General features: G+C 33.9%; 1 protein-coding gene and 1 long non-coding RNA gene across 2 annotated transcripts in view; one reads left to right on the top strand and one right to left on the bottom strand.

The window, feature by feature from the left end:
• Positions 1–18,678, top strand: part of LOC105143272 (rap guanine nucleotide exchange factor 2) — a 136,519-nt gene that overhangs the window by 16,184 nt on the left and 101,657 nt on the right. The window contains exons 2-3 of the mRNA XM_011051482.2: positions 11,586–12,046; positions 16,676–16,803. Coding sequence (XP_011049784.1) covers positions 11,978–12,046; positions 16,676–16,803 — 197 coding nt within the window. The 5' untranslated portion in view covers positions 11,586–11,977. The remainder of the gene's footprint in view (positions 1–11,585; positions 12,047–16,675; positions 16,804–18,678) is intronic.
• On the bottom strand, positions 10,882–11,681 carry LOC147910354 (uncharacterized). Its single transcript, XR_015544653.1, has 2 exons — positions 11,561–11,681; positions 10,882–11,374 (listed from the first exon to the last, which is right to left on the bottom strand). It is a non-coding gene; the product is annotated as an uncharacterized LOC147910354 (long non-coding RNA).

Below are 18,678 nucleotides of genomic sequence, written 5' to 3'. Positions count from 1 at the left end.
ATCGCTTTTTATCCACACTGATATTTCATTCGATGCGATAGAAATTATATTTTGCGAGATTTATGGGAGAGACATTTGAGGTAGATAATGGAGCTGCATTAAAATTATCGTAGTCAGATAATTGTTTCTTTTTTTTTAATTGGAGACATTTCAATCTTGTATATTTCGTATTGCGAAACAATATTACAGATCTTTATGTGGAATTATAAAAATATTAAGTTTTAATCAAGCAATATATAAACAATCCGTACACGAAAGTAAGTTGTAATATTTTAAGATAAATGAAATACAACGTTTTCGATAATACGTAGAAAAAATATTGTCAAAAATATTCTCACCTTTTAATGAATGTATATGGCGGAATAATCGCGTTTCAAGATTCAAGGCAGACCGGAGACAACGCGTTTGTTTCCGAACAGAAGCCATATACCATATGGTTGCGGTTGTCGTGCGTGGTAACGCACACGCATGCACGCATATTTGAAATATGACACGACATTCGCGCGAAGCTTCACTCGTGCCCGTCGATTATCCGGACGTAATATCGATTACTCAATCGTAAATTCGTCTAGTTTTCTCGTCAGAAGAATTGACTTGCTTTACAAAAGAAATTTTTTTAATTACAAAGGTCCTACTTATCGAATATTTAAATATTAATTGACTAAAACATATTTCGATCTTAAAAAGTTTCTTTCGAAGTTACAGTATTTTCAAAAATATTTTTCTTTCATTCACTAGTATGGTTATAATTCTAGAACAGATTGAACAAATTTAATAAATTCTAATACATAGTATCATCTTGAAATGTTTATCTATATGTTTGCTCTCTACACAGTAACAAAAAATATCTGTAAAGGTCACATTGGTAAAAATTATACTTTATAAACCGATATCTGTATTTCCATCTGTATGCAATTTATTTTAACATTGACAGGTTTACAAAGAGATAACAGAATGGAGCTGGATAAATATGAAACGTGAAACAACAAGAGCTGAATGCGTTATGTCACATTTAAAGCCTAACAAAATAAATACGTCGTAAAATTTCGTGTGATGTAATATTTGCACGTGGAAAGAGCGATGAAAAAAAGGATGTTCATTCTTTTTTGCGAATCTATAACACTTGCCATAATAACAACGGAAACCGCAAGCTTATGATTGCGTGACGCGATTCGCACCGTTTGTGTAAATCTGTAAATTATTCCGCTTTCGATATTCGATTTCACGCGATGGATCATCGAGGTGTACTCTCAGAAAGATCAATCTTACATTATAATTTTCTCAAGGTTGCGCATTGTCAGGAGGAAGAAAGAAATGCGTCGACAATCCCCTTTGGTTTGAAGACGTTTTTCTCCCTTCTATCCTGAGATCGGCAGATGGACAAACGGAAACGACTTTTTACCTCGGCACTTGGTGCTGACTGGTGCGTGAGTGCATAAAGGGTATCCTATTTTTATAGTTAGCCATTTCCTTTCGTAGAGTCTGTTTGCTTCCAATTCGGCCTATTGTTATTTTTATATGTTATTTTTTCTTTCGTTTTCTGTCTCTTGGAGCCTAATTTTCAATTTGCTTACGCAAAATGATAAATCTACTATATATACAATACATATATATATATATATATATATATATATTATATCTCAATATGATGAGATACAATTTGCGATATATCTCTAATATACTTTTTCTATTCCTAATAATAAACTTAAATCAAATCTTAATAAAATGGAATATATAATTTAGTATTATTATTTTGATCTTTTACAATTAATTTTAAGATTATTTGCTACACAAGGAATTGCAGTAAGAATTACATTCTTACTGCATCTCCATTCATTTCAGAGCCTTTATTCTATATTTACTGAGAGATTGGATCTTCAAAAGTTATTATTGTAAGATCGATTTCACAATTTCGCAAGAACGAATTAACCTAGTAGCTCTTTTGAAATAACGAGACCTAATTTTCAAACAATTTTCTTTGCTCATTTCAATGAAATAGATTTTCTTAGCGATATTTTTTTCTTGTGGTAACATAAATTTAATTTAATTTAAATTTAATTAAAGTTTAAATTGTAAGTCATCGAAAACGGAAATTAAATATTAAAGACGTAAATGAAATGTCTGCATTTTTTATTTATCTAAAAGTACAAACTACTTTAAATCCAGTTGTAATGTTTTGAATGAATCTCTCTTGGAATTTTTCAAATATATTTTTTCAATAATTAAAAACTTGGAAACATATTATTCGATGGCAATTTTGCCGCTGTCTCGGAAACGCCCTATATGAGCGTATTATGCGAGCATTTATCGGATACGTGTGCGGAATGCGTGCGTGCGTGCGTGCGTGCGTATGCTGACGCTCGTCGTCACGGGCAGCGATAATAATGCGATGAGAACTATCCCACGCACCGCGGAATCGCGGATACGCACGCAGGAGCAGCACTATCGGACGTTTTCTAGCTTCGGGGCTCTACTTTTCCACTCGGTTTTCATCCTTTTTCATTCGTTCCTATGCCTATGCTGGCACGCATCCGCAGTCAGAGTGCGTAGCGGTTTGAACGACCGCGGCGCGGCGGGCGAATGGAAGAGAGCTTCTCTCCTAAGAAGCGGTTATTACAGCCGGTTCGATGCCATCGCGATGAGCGCATCAGGAGCCTCCGCGCTTCCTTCTTCGATCTTTTCATCGTCGATCCACGAGCAAACATCCGCTCCATTCGACCGTTCACTCTGCCGCTTCGCTCTGATACGAGGGATTATTTTCACTCCTTTCGATCGCGCTTTTACGAGCATACGTGTTGAAATAGATATAATTGATTGTTATTAAAAGAATTACATTCACCTAGGAGAGCTTTGAATTTTAGATTGAATAATTTTTTTCATTCCTAACTCTTTTCTCATTCTATTGTAATGTAAACGAGGGAAACGTTATAATTTAAACTCATATGAGTGATACTATCTTACGAATGTGATCTCTGATTAATATCGCACGGTATTTCGTAAGGTTTGTGCCAGAAGATTACTCTCTAAATATGAATCAGTGGATAAATCTGAATCACTGATAGCCAAGTATGCCACTGTAATCAGTAAATTAAATGTAAGATCTCTAACTTAACTAATCTTTATTGCGCGATCTAACCTTGTTTTAGTGCTTAAACTCAATGAATGTGATATCGAAAAATTGAAATTAACGTGCAGATATTTTAGTTATATAATGCTCAAACATTCTTCCTTTTTTAATTGAACTTCACTGATTATCAGTGCCAAGTATGCCACTGAGTAATTAGTGACTATCCACTGATTCAGATTTAGAGAATAGAAAAAATGATTGATTATTGGATATGATTGCAATTGTTCCACGATGGCGAATCAAAAGAGAAATATTATTTTACGAGAGAAGTATTCTAATTTCCCGTCGACTTTTCTGCCAGTAAGTAATTCTGGTATCGGCGACGAGTTTGAAGAGTTGCTCTCCTCGCGAGCAAAGTAGCCGACGGAGGTACTTTCCAGGTGGAGGAGGCGCCAAGTGCGTGCGAAATTAGGGTGAAGGAGGATGAACGAAGGGTCGGTACCCTTACGACCCTACGTGCTAGCGACTGCTGACACGACAGGCACTCTACCGTTTTCATTCTCGGAAAGAATGCGCGTGCGCTTTGAACTTCCACGCCGCGAACGCTACTCATATTTTCAAACATTGTTACTATTCACGGACATGGAGTAAACAAATTGAATTGAACTGTATGCCAGTTTTCAATGTGTTCCCTTACAGCACAAAATTGCACAAAAGTTCAGCAACATTACGTGTTGCAACAATATTGCAGAAATTTTGTAGCGATATTGCTGGAAATTCTGTGCCGTATGGATTTATAGGTCAGTTAGGTAATGCGGTAATAACATAGAAAAAATGAGTTTTAAATAGTTTATTTTTCTTTTAAATTAAAAAAATTTAATGGAACCACACACTGAGAAAAAAGGTATAGTAATGGTAACAAAAAAAGAGAATTATTCATAAATGATCGATTATCATTGGATTATTTTGTTAAAATACAATATTTTTTGTTAGATGAATAAAATTTTTTTATTTAACAATACAAATTTATTTGGTTACTTATGTTTTGTAAATAATAATGTTGCAAAAAATTTGGTTGCAAAAACAAGTATTCTTTTAGTAATTTCAACAAAATAATCCACTATAGAGCAAGGAGTGTTTTGCGGAGATAGCGTTTCTTCTCGTAAGAAAAATTCAACGTCTATCTCTATAAAGCCGAGACGATTAGAGATTAATCTCGTGGACTTTTCGATTCTCGCCACACCATGATCAATCATGGTAACTATTTTTTAAAGCTATTAGTAATCTCAATTGCTCTAAATCTATATATATTTTTGCTAAGCTAAGGAAATTCAAAAACACCAAATATTAATATTATAATTTCACTCTGTAGAAAGTGAGAGATATATATTATTCATTTTCTTCCAGTAACAAAATGTTCTATTTCTAACTACAAAAGATCTATGAACATCATACAAAATAGTTTTGTATCATTAAATTATCAGTTCATTTAGTAAATTCAACAAATTAATATTGTCGTGATAATCAACAGTTTGATTGATCATATTATATATCAACAAATAGTTTTTGTCAGTAACAAAATTTTTGTTATTGGTACGAAACATTTCTCTCGATGCAGATGCAAATAGTCTCGTAGCATTTTTCTTAAATTAATTATTCTTATCTTCCAACTTAAAATCGTATATTAATTTAATATCTATACATAATATTTATATAATGTTACATATTTTAATTTTTATTGTTTTATGATAATTAAGTCACATGATATACACATTGAGTTTTTTTATGTGAAGATTATTGATATAAAATATTATATCGACTATTATTAAACCATTTCAAATAAGATCTACGGTACGCCGTATTGTCTATTGTATTTCTAGGGATTATTGCGGCGTTCAGAATTGTTTGGTTCACAACGTGGCGGTGGACTATGGCGATTGTTGGAAATTTTCCCAACCATTTCTCGTTTACTGAGTTTTCCAACGATGTATGCCATTTAAAACTATCCACATAGCGCGAAAGGTATATATTCTGCTGTGTAATTCACCACTTCTATATACAATATGTAACTAGCACGAATCTAGAACTGGCTCAATTTGTTATTCCGTAATGTGGCAACATTTTGCAAATACAAAACTTACTGACAAATTAAATTAGCGAAACTAAAAAATTAGTGTCTTTTAGGAATCTAACATACTCTGATATTTTGTTGAGTAAAATATGAATTTTTTTAAAAATATAAGTGATATTTATATTTGAATTTTTTGTTTGATAAGATTATTTTAAAAAAGAAATGGAGATATAGTTATTATTATTTTACTTGCATCACACAAATTATTCTGCAAAGTCGGAAGAGATATTATACATTAATTATACCTTTTTATAACTTGTATGAATGGAAATCTATGATATCATATACATACCTAATAGATATTATTTCATGCCAACTAGATAAATCGAATAATTAAATTTTATATTATTGGTTTAATATTTAATAATTTAATATTTTAATAATTTTATCCTCCCCCCCCTCCCCTCTCTCTCTTTCATTTTTAATTTTGTTTTTCAAGTCCAAACTTAATATTAAAACGCGTTTAATATTAAATTCGTTTTTATTAAAGAGAGTCGCATTCATACAAGTATACACGAACTAGATGTTTTGTTGCTTCAACGCGCGACGAGCGCGAGGGTAGACAAAGGCGAATTAATAGAATGTCATATAAAAAAGAGTGCGTAGATAAGCGAGCGGGGAACGATCCGGTCGTTTAATGAGGATGTACGCATATTATGGTGGCGTAGGTTGCACGTCGCGTTTCTAATCGTGTCGTAGGGTATGTTAGCAACGTTAATAATGGTAACGGTAGCACGGATGTAATAATGTTGACGACAGTACGAACGCGCGAGAGTAGGCCAAGGATCTTCAGAGAGGCCGATCGTTCGGTACTGATTTACCGAAGATGTTTGATAACCTCATTAAAATACAACTAAAAAAAGTTGAATGTGCTGTATGTCGTATTTATGAAAATTTTGACATCTGTCTATTTGTTATGGAAGTAGAGGAATTTTAAACATTATTCAAGCGCGTCACACAAAATTTTATATGAAAAGAGTTTTAGATATTTGTAGTTTTTTAGTTATTTGTAGAGTATGCCACAAATATTACGTTAATAATAATAATAATAAATTCTAATGATTGCGAATTATTACATTTTTCATTTATATTCGCGATTTTCCTCTTTTATTAATTTCTTTGATTAAAATCATTATTAAAGTAAGCAGCTCAAATAGTATCTTTGCATAAAAAAGCTTAATCCTAATTTATATTCGCAGACCCAGTGAATTTAAATGTTTTTTTTTCAAATACGTATTTAAAACAAATGCTTTTCACAACCTTACATAATTTTTAAACTTGAATGAAATAAAACCATTTGATTACGTTAACTTTAAGCAAGAATACGCATTAATTTAAACTTTTAAGTACATTGGACCTACGAATACCAATTAAGAAAATTTCGCAGCGAATATCGATTAAGGTTAATGTAATGTGTCGTGTTAAAATTTTTTAATCTAAATTTATGTTATCTACTTATTGCGTAATAAATATGTTATAAATATTGTTTTTGAATATATATATATATACATATATATATATATATATATACTATATATACTATATATGTATATGTACGATACACATCGAATGTATGTAGTTATTCTAGCAGGAGACTGCAGTGGAAAATATATGTATGCGAAAAAGGCAACGATCAATAGCAGACATCTGATACTGCACTACCAAGCGTCTTTCGAGAAATCAGCTGACGAATAGTGAAATTTTCTTAGAAGGACTTGATAAGATTGATAATTTTTGAACTACTATGCGTCTTTTTGCGAGTAGCAGTAAATGAATGAACACGTGCGATCGATGACACCTAGTACGAATTATAGAAAAAGCTAAAAGGAGGTCACGCGAGAAGCAGCACATAAATTGTAATCGATTGTTTCACGACACGAAAGAATAGAGACATCAAATACATCACCATTGATCCACCATATTATTCGGACGTTTATGTTCTTTTGCGCCGTGTTGCATGAAGCTGTCAAAGAGAGAAACATACGTTGGACAAGCCGAAGAGATGAAGGGCGTTCTGTAGCAGCGTGTCGCGCTTTTAACAGACGGCCCTTTGTGATATTGTACACTGTCCGAAACATCGCCGTCAGCGTATCTGGCTCGTTCGCCGAATATCCGAGCGCGAGTGACAAACGGGCGACAAACGCTGTTTATCCCAATTCTAATCGCGCATGTTTTGTAATTCGATTGAAATATAGATCTCTCGCTGCTGTCACCGATCTGTGAGATCGATGCGCGCGAGCGCGTGATGAAGTTTCGCGCTTGAATCTAATTCTCGTAGATATTGATGAACTTTTTTTTTCTCCGTAGGCAGCTTGGAAAAATGCTTGCAACTTTCTTTCGAATAATTTCTCGATTTACTCGCTTGACGGGCATACATGTGTGTGTGTGTACTTTTTAACCAACGGATCCATCCACCTGCAAGCATTTCGTTTCACGATGGTCACGGCACGTTTACGCTTACGTACGGATCCGTGAATCCGCACGGTTGTCTCAACGATCAGCGGTTCGGATTACCTCGAATATCTTACCGTGGCGTGTAACTTTTCGAGCAATCTTGGAGTTTGCAGCCACCGATATTTTCACCGTACGCTTAACACGCGATACTGTTGTTACGATTTTCGCTTGGCGGCGATACAAGTCTTACGCTAAACAAATAAGACAGTATTGTTCTTATCTATGCTAAACGTGCGATGAGGAAAGAAGAAAGACTTATCAGACAGAGAAATTATTAACCCGATAATTATACAGTTGATTTACCAATTCGAACTTTTAACTAATAGCGCGTGGTATTAACTGTTATATTTTCGTCGAGATTTTCGTATCCCCGGTTTTATTTTCATACAATAATATGAAGCTAACACTTGATACATTTAATATTGAAAAAAAATTAAATAATTTTTTTATACGTTACAAGTCCTAATTAAATCTTTAAAAAAATGTAATACGGATGATTTAAAGAGAGAGGAGAAATATTATTACATTATTGTATGAAGAATATTTGTATAATTTTTAAAATATTTTTATAAAAGAGAATTAATTTATTTCTATATTACTTGCTATTTCTATATATTCAAATATATATATATATACTTTCACGTAACATTTAATGTTATGGATAATTTTAAAATCCTACGTTCTGTTCACTGTCACTTTGTCTAGTGAAATAAAGATTAAATACTGTTAATATAATATATTGTGACGTACGGCAATGTAATCCGATCGTAATACAAATGTAATTGTGTAAGCTGAGCATCAGATATTAGAATTAAAAGCGGAGTATTTGTGGTCTCTGTAGGTCTCATTTTATATAGGAAGGCAGCTTTACGAACTGCCCCATATACCGAGGATATTTTTATCGATGAGCCGTTTACATATGGCCGTTTACGCGGCCGAAGACAGATTTGACTCTTGGTTGGACCAACGTGTTGTCTAGGAAAGCACGGCGCTGTAAACAGGCCGTGACGCAATCTTTAATAACAGCTTGGATTATCCTTTTCTCATCGATTGAAATTATCTTCTGTAAATTGATTAGACTCCGATAAAGATCGAGCAATCGTATCATAGATATTATGAAAAAAGAAAAAAAAAACCAAGGTTTATAATTTCATAGCGTCGTAACTGCATCGTATAGTTGATTTAACACGCAGTATTTTTCCGCTAATTCTATACGTTATTTAATATATATATATCATTGCGGTTCAGTCGTTTCTACGTAATGAAATCAACTTGTAACGAATAGTGAATCATCATACCTGTTCATACCGACAGATCGGACACGTCGCTCCATAATATTGCATCACGGCATCTGGATCTCCATCCGCGCCACGCCCACGTTACGATACTATCAGCTCGTAGATTTTTACACGTCGTTGATAACAGTTGTTCATGACGTTTCGACTCAACGACAATCGACCTACATGCGAAATCACGTTCACGAGAGTAACGCGCATTGACAATAACTCATTACGGATCCACCGTTGTTGAAGCCGGCATCAATCCGCCCATCCCCTATCCTCAATTACGGATCGTTATGAGTTGACTCGATGGTCGATGATCGAGCGCGATTAGTAAATTGATATATACGCCTGCACCTCCCGCGTGCCATGCTTTTGTTTAACGACGTGTTTTGTTTCGCTTCGTGGTGCATAGGCGAGTTGTGAACGAGACGCGGACTCAGCGAGTTTCTTTCATGAAGGGGAGAAAGAAAGAGGCCCCGTCGGGCCTCGGGCGGGAAAAGAAGAAGAAGAAGAGAAGAAGAAGAAGAAGAATACGACGACGACGACGATGAAGAGGAAAAAACAAGTAGTACGAAGCTAAACAGAAACGATTCGCAAGGCCGACGAAGTTCCGATCTTCTTCGTACTCTATCCCGTCTTGCCAGCCCTTTCGAGATGTTCCTTCGTTCGCGTATGACTTTTATTCCTAATAGATTGCTTTCTCACTCTTGAACGATCGCGCGTGAAAGTTCATGCAACGCGGAAGCTCGTAAACAAGTTTCGGCATACGTGTAATTCAAATGATAATTCGTTCAGAGGAAGGAAATTCTGTTGAATGCATAAGGTGATTCGGAGATTTTCTTTAGAAGTGATTGTAATGTATCTGATGAAGCTATATTGTGTTAAAACGAAAAATTATATTCAATCACTTGTTTGCCATCTCCAAAACAAACAGGATACAGCGTAAATCTTAATAACTCTTTATACATTTCTCTGTTTTTATCTTGGTATAAAATAAAATATCTCGAAACCTTGAACTGTTCTGATGGATAATAGGTTAATGCGAAGAGAATATTCTCGAATAGCAGAATCGATTGATGAACAGAGGAATTATATATGAGTATCGGTAGAATCATTTCGACAGCACGAGTTTATAAAGTTCCTTTTTTAGTTGAGATTGTAGGTGAATAGAGGAAATACACGAAACACCTGACTGATATATACGATTGGATACATTCGAGGTCGCGATCGATCTGTCTTGTCCGTGTCCGACAAGTTATTTTTGTCTCCTTTCAATCAAGAAACGAAATGTTCCACTTTTCCTTGATTATTTAAAAAAAATGTCGCTAGTTTGCACATTTGAAATTATCTTCTGCCATACCAGTGGACAAGTCAGCGCAAATCTATTTATATAAAAAGCTAGAGGTTGTTTCACATATTTATAAGGCATAATTTCACATTAATACGATTATTATGTGTGTGAGAATTGCGAATGATGTTACATACCGGTTACGTAAACACTTTAAATTAAATCGTTGTCGTGATAATGAAATAAATTCTTAAGTGCTACGATCCAATCGAAGCGAGACCCAGTCCCGTTCCTTAAGGATCAAGAACCTCTAAAATGCGTTGTTGGGTTCATGGATGTTGAACGTAGCGCCGAGATATACTTGCATGACCTCGACTTACCGCTTTCAAGGTAGTTAAGGTACGTGTCTCGCGTGACGTTATTTCCAAGGTCGAAAGAAGACTCCAGAAATTGAACATCGCGTAATTCTCCTTATTCTTTGTGTTTTACATAAAATTATTTTCGATTGAATCTAATCTCTTTCCTCTTCGACGGGCAATCCTCATATAATACGTACACTCTTTTATTCATTTATTGTGTTGTGTGAATAATCATTTATTAATTTTGTTCATTTATTGTATTTTTTATCATATATAAATTTTTTTTATCAACACTGTAATTATGTTTAGATCTTTTATTTACGTTATTTTATTATAACATGTATTATAATAGTAAGTAGTTTTACGTAATGCAAAACATATATTTCTATATATTCAAATTCATAAATTGATTACACATGGTTTGATCTGATATCGAAATGATCTATATAGTTTATTATTATTTATTAGTTTATTATTTTCAATCCTATCTTTAATGTAATGTGTAAGTTTACATATATGTGTGTGTGCTTACCACGATTTACTGATAATGAGCTAAGATTATTAATTCATGTCAACGATGCTCCAAGTGCTGCGCAAGCAGACGTAATTTCCACTGATCTTCTTAGCTCTGAAGGAGTTAAAGGTCAACATGTTGACGTTTCCAGTTTGGTCGATACGTGTTACATCTGCAGGTGCACCTTAACGAGCGACTTCCGATCGCGTTTATAATTCTACTTGCGTGTTTCGTGATTCATAACGGTGCATTTTATATCGTCATCGAGAAATTCAAATCTGTACGAAAAAGAAAAAAAGCTCGTGAATCATTTCCTTAAGAAAGTATCTACGATATATTTGAAATTTGCAAAAAAAAAAAAAAAGAAAATTGAATAAAAGAAGAAGAACAGAAAATTGATTGTTCAGCGTAAAATAAAATAGTTAAAATGACATGCCAAATTGTGACTTATTTTTCTTACTTACATTTTCTATCTGTCTTCTGTTACAGAATCTCGTATCGACGACGAAATCGAGAAGGACGCATTGTAGCTGTTATAGAAATGCTGAAGAATTGCCAAGATATTGTTGTACGGAGATATCGTATGTTCTCCGTTACTCTGAAGTTTACGTATCGCGCGTGATGCATATACAGTTGGTAATATCCGGAAAGATCGAAACTATCTTCACGAAAGAAGGATGCAACGCATGAAGGCTGATAAGATGATAGAACGGCTCGTCTTACAAACAGTTGACACGGTGTCGTGCGTACGTCATTGAAAATCGAAGATCGCTCCTTCGATCGGGGGTGGTGGCGATGTTCAGGAACGAGTATTTAAGCAAGACACGGAACTACGCGAGAGCTGTTAAGAAAAGGACCGTGGTATAGTCTTACGGGCTATTATGACGGACTACTTGGATCCACATTTTGTTCGGGCTCTCTGCCGTGATCCAGAAAGACGGACCCTTCAGGTGGGTAAATAATACTTGGGGGTTTCTTTGAAAATATTCAATTAAATGGAGATACCCCCATTAATTTTGCGAGCAATTTTATGAGCACACAGTCTATTCATTTAATATTTGTATAATGGACACAGTGTACAATTATGACTGTGCAAATTGTATGATCGCATGACTATACACACATACACACACACATTTATCCAGATCTGTAAACACGTACATACACAGCAGCGCCAGCGTAAAGGTTAAAGGGCATCGTCTGTATCTTGAGGCAGTGCTATCTGAACTTTCGAAACTATCAACTTTCTGTTACTTTTATGTAATCGAGACATCGTTCTTTGTGTAGATCTTCCATAGACTGATAATTATTTCATTTTTACTGAAAAAGAATACGATAAAATGTCAATGAGATCTCGAGAGAAACTTTTTAACAATATGAAATGAGACGGACGTATTTTAATTGTCATGCTTCATTAATGACTTATCATAAATATATGTAGTTGATGTTAGAGTGATGTAGATTTTATATTTTTACTCGTGAAAATACGAAATCGCTTCCATTTTTTGTAAATGAATGAATATAATGAAATATCAGTTTCCAAGTAATTAACAGATCTCTTTTTGCTACATTCGTACTGTGAATGTTGATTAAAAGTTTGTGAAAAATGTACGAAACGTGCTTGTTTAAAAAGTATTCCGCGGTTCAAGTTCTACTTCATTCCTCCGAGTTTTAATTAATCAAGTATTTGTCTCTTGAATTACTTAATCGAGTCACGGAACAAAGTATATTGAATCTTCAATTCTTTCTCTTTTACTTGATTTTTCAATTTTTCTATTAATTAATCAAAGATTAATATATCGTTAACATATCGAAATATAATAATATCTAATAACGATATCTAGTACGGTATGGTTCTAATATTCGATTGGATTTCACGTTATATACATGAAATTTTTAATCGTTCAGGACAAAAAAGATTTATTATTTATGACATTTGAGTTATAACATGCATATTTACGGCATTTATTTTTCAAAAGTAATAGATAGACCGATATTTCCTATGGCCAATGAAAAACATTCAACATTTAATGATATTGATATCCATTTATATTGTAAATCAGTAATCCGGAGGAGAAACGTATCGACGATGTATGAAGAATATTTCCAAGAAACTTGACGTCGTAGATTGTGTAGACCGATAATAGATTTTAGAAAGTATAACAGCAATATATTCTTTGCACTGCTAGGTCGTGAACATCTCAGATAACATACGCGTGCGACTAAAATACAAAGAGAAAGAACACTCTCTTTAATTACGAGGTCGGATCTCTGAGAACATCTTCTGATACAAACGCAAACAAAATTCTTAACCGCATGTAGCGTTTCTCCGTATGGAATTAAAATTTATATTGTTTTTATAGATTAGTAATATATAGTCGCGTACTTCTGATTCTAAACAATTATACATATATTTCTAATTTAAATGATATTTTTAAAAGAACATTATATGTATATAAATTTCCGGCCGATATAGAGGAATGTTTATCCGGAATATTGGATAGAAATTTTCAGTCTTCCTTTTATAAAACTCGTTTTATCGGAACGCGGAAATCAATAATTTGTTGTTTATATACTAATCATCGTCACGATATGCACGACGCCGGTGAACATTTTCTTAGCGAGTTTCGACAACATGTTACGCCATCGTTGATGAACCGAGAAGATTCTTTGCTAGTGTCGTTCTCTACCGACAAAGTATTTGGCATATATATATATATATATTAGGTGCGCAACTAAGTTCTCGCTGTTATTTTGATGCATTTTCATCAAAATAACAGCGAGAACTTAGTTGCGCACCTAATATATATACGTAACTTTCTCGCATTTATCGCAAAAAACGTTATTGTGAAGCTGAATCTTCAGATTCTTCTAAAAACAACAAACATTTAACCGCTGAACTGAAAGCTTCTTGGAAAGAATCTCATGAAGGAAAGAAAAAGGCTGAAAGAATATCGTATTTTACAATAAAACGTTTGTTTAATGTATCGGCACGTTTAAACAAGTTTTGTATTTATTAAAATAATTCAATAAAATGAAGAGCTCTGTATATCCAACCTCGCTTTATGTCAGTGACATGATAAAACAATTGTTATTCAAATAACACGCTTTATCTCTGTATACTCGTAAAGAGAACTTGATGATAATTTGTAGTCTCGGAAATACCTCATGTAAAGAAAAAGCAGCAGTACACACATATATAGATAAGATGTAGTGCGTGTTAGTTTATGCGATCTCCTTTTCTCTAGATCTTCTACTGCATAGCATAAAAATGTCAGATTACTGATTAACGATTTCTGATTGTATAATGATAGCACAACTTCGTAACAATCGAAACTTAATTGTCCATGATGGACAGCAATAATTTAGATTTATGTCCGCGAGTGGATTTCCTTTAAAAAAATCTTACAGGACACGAACCGCGCATCGTACGATCCATTCGTGAAGGTCGTCCGGTGTTCGCTCCACTTTTCGTGCGAAAAAGGAAGAAAAGAATCCGAGAACGCGCGGCGCTGGTAAAGTCGAGCGAGAGTCCCCTTTCGCTCCCTTTTGCGTGCGAAATGTTTTCAGACCCAGCGCAGCGTCTTCGAGGTACTTAGACGTACACGTTCGCATATTTATAATCTCGTTTGGTCTCCCTCGAGAGTTTGTTGCGCTACGATGCGCCACATCTGGCGACGCTTAATTCCAGTTTTATAAATCCTCCCAAGTTCTCTCGCGTTGTGATACCCGACGATTCTGGTTGAGATTCTGGTAGACCTCAAGTTGAAGCTTAAAACGTTAATTACGTGAATTACTAAAATTTATATACCAAAATCAGGAAGTTCCTTTTTTTAATGTAAAACGTGCATTTATTATATAATACAATAAAATTTGAAGAATTAATAACTTATCTTGACATGATTTCTCTTCGTCTCGGTATTAATTTAAAAGCGATTGCGTCGATTATATTTATATTTTTCCCAAAATAAAAATTGTTTGCATAAAATAAGGATATTCACGGCATGTGTAGTATAATATTTTTGGACGGACGCTTCTGCGAAGCTAGTAGCGAGAATTGTAGTGTGTTGCAGGAAGAATGTAAAAATGAAAAATGAGACGTACCGCGGGAAATCGCTTTTGCTGCCGCTATACATATACGGAATGTACGTCGTACGCGTTTCGAACATAGGCCGCATAATTCGTTCGTAATCGCACGAGGGAAAATGTAATTATCACGGTGAGGGACATTTTCGGAATTAGTCGAACGAAATTGGTATCCCCGCACGTTTTGAGTCCTCGGCATCATGGTGGTTTAGTTTAGATCGGTTAGATGCGTCGTACGTTTTCGCATGGTATAACGTTGATTGCGGTCGGCATCCGCAAACAATCTAGACGAAACGGCGCCGGCGAGAGTTGGCTCGGAGAGCTGAAAACGGGTCCCGCTGGGATGGATAGATGGATGGGTGGATGGATGGATGGATGGATGGTTGGATGGATGGGTAGGCAAGTTCGATCAGCGATCCAGCGTGAAATTGTGCGACGACCCCACTCGCGTATCTAACGGAGGTGACTCGAGGGTAATTAGATTTGCGATAATTCAGTATACGGATCAAAGTTGTAACGCGTCAACACGAATGTTGTTGCGACTCAATCAATACGTGTATACAAGATACATAACGCGAGTTTAGACTAACTTTCCCGTCTAGTACTTGTAATTTTTAATTTGAAAATGTTAAAACGTGTAACGAAAATTTGGAGAAAAATCTGCTTTGGATTATTATTTGGCTTTTAAATATTATTTGTATATTATTGAACTATAACAGAGTTTATCTAAACTAATACTGTGAATAGCGTGTTAAATCATCTGCTTAATTTGGATATAAATATAATAAATGATGGATGTGATATTTTTTACGCACTTTGCCATGTCACTTGTATTTGGATGATGCATAAAATTCACAAGAGTCCCATCATTCATTTGTGAGTGACGGTTCTATTTATCTGAATATAAGAATAATTTTATTAAATGTATAAAACATAAAACAAATAATAAAATAGTAAAATAGTAACATATTAGATTTATTAAGCTGTTTATCGATTTAGCAGGTAAAGTGTTAATTAAAAATTATATATTAGACATACAAACACATTAGATGAGGAAGTTAGAGAGAGATATATGCGGGAAGGAGCTTCTGCAAAACATGAAACGGATGAAAATAGCGCATGCTACATAAATGCACGGTATACATTTGTTTATTTATTCGCGGAAATTTATAGATCACCTTTATACACCGATTTATTGCCATTACTGATCGACCGGCTGATCCACCGATTTCCTTTGCCCTACATTACCAATAAATAAGTAGATCAGTACAGTGAGGTAACGAAGCAAATTGGATTCGTGACGATCACTTTAGCTCACTGCAATTTTCTGTTAAAGTTACCGCGATCGTCGCGGAAGACGCGTGTGATAATACCGATTAGGAAACAATGAGCAACAATATCGTATAGATTTCATTCTCGCTGACTGACAATCAGCTGGACCTCCTCAAATTCGAGCGTCATTTGTATTATTTGGATTCCCCGCTCTGTTTCAGGACTTGCAAATCATATATTATGGGTTACTGGGTCTGGAGGCCTTACGTCCATGTAGAGACTCCGTTCTTCGCGGGCTCTGCAAAATCGTACGTTACGAGAGACACCATGCGAACCATGTCCTTTATTAGTAAGTACTTTATTAGTTACATCCTGAGTGCGGCCCAGAAAACACGAGATTATTATTTAGCGCGTAAAATGTGATGCAGTTTTGCATCAATCATTTTCCGTCAATTTTCGCGAGCAAACAAAAAAATATTTATATATAATTAATAAGATATTTTTTAAACTCGTTACATATTAAATATATCGCTTTCACATTAATGATCAACTTTGAAGAAACAAAGAATATTGTGTTAAAAAGATAGTTTTAAAAAGATACGTTTCAACGAAATGGGAAACGTAATTTGAAGAATTACAAGAATTTCTCAAATATTGGAATACTTTTGTGGAAGAAAGAGATATATTTTACGTATAATTTAAAGTTTCGTTATTGTGGAACTTTACCAGGATAATCTAGGAGAGTTGCCAGTTATTGATTTCTTTATTTACCAGCATTCCTCTATTTGTGTTTTATTTTAAAATTAGAGCAAGATATTTTGGTTTAAAAGGATTGGTACATTTGAATGTAGGACAATATCTTTTTATCTTGAAACATTGAAATTATTCGTGTGTTTGTGTTAATTTAATTTCGAAATATATTAATAATTTAATTAGAGGAGTTCAACTTTGAGTACTCTTGATTATAATTGTACAAGGGCTATATATGATATCAAAATGATAAGGGATGTCAAATGCATGCATATAATAGAAAATGAAAACATGTGTATGCATTAAAAAATTTCATTATTAACAAAAATTGTATAAATTTTAATATCATAAAAACTTGAATATTTAGTCCGCTTTATTGTTTATTATTGGAAGAGCTGGTTTAAATGCATCAAATATATGGGCATTGGCATATTTAAATCTTTATGGACGTGTGATCGAATATTCAAGCTTCCTGAATCGAAAATTATGAGATTAATTATAATTTTAAATGTTTACAAGAAATTTGTGGAAAGAAGAATTTAAGAAAATATCTGAGATTTCAATCCTAAAACCCATAAAATAACTTACGGATGGTTGTGCAATTATATATACCAGGTTGTTCTTTTACACAATAATGTAAAATATGATAATTTATCTTTACATGTATACAATTTAAACTCACTATGTTTTACGTGTTATGTATGTGAACGATCATATCCTTTGTCCTTAATCGTTACAATGGAACTAAAGTTTGTAATGGAACCGAACTAAATTTTCTGTTTCGCTTATACATTTTTATTTATTAGTATTAAAATCTCATATATTAACAATCATAAAACTTAATAATTTCTTACTGAATTGTATTATCCAGTTTATGATAATTTTACCATATTTTATTATTAGTATTGTTTGCATAAAAAATATTTATGTAAACTTAACGTAAACAACATGTAAATATTTTATGTAACATCTTAAATTATAGCATCTTAAATTATAATCCTGATGTATATGTAATATATGTACCATGTACAGAATGCAAAATGTGCAGATGTGATTATATTATACGCATTGTACCTTCAGATGTAACTTAAATTTTACAGAAATCTTCTTTATCGACAGTATGATAATGCCGCGGGATTCTTTTACCGAATTGCGATATTCTCGTGTACCATGAGAGAAACTTGTGAAGTCAAAACTATAGATGTCGCTATAGATTGCGTTTTTCGCGAGAAAGAGATATATAGCACTCAAATCATCGCAAGTAATTCGTAAGAATAGTATGTTTTATTAAGTGTCCATTGTTCCATCGATTTAAACGAGCTACTCGGTTTTGTTTTCTCTCAAACAAAAAAGGAATAAGATATGCAGAATGCATATAGAAGTATATGTTAACATGTAGAATTAATTTCGAGAATAGAATATCTAATACCTTCACTACTATACAATATATATATGTTTTTATATATGTATGTAT

The sequence above is a fragment of the Acromyrmex echinatior genome, chromosome 3, assembly GCF_024713525.1.
Source record: "Acromyrmex echinatior isolate Ae372 chromosome 3, ASM2471352v2, whole genome shotgun sequence".
NCBI classification, from domain to species: Eukaryota; Metazoa; Arthropoda; class Insecta; order Hymenoptera; family Formicidae; genus Acromyrmex; species Acromyrmex echinatior.
The sequence above is the reverse complement of the archived record's forward strand: the minus strand, read 5'-3'. Positions and strand labels throughout refer to the sequence as shown.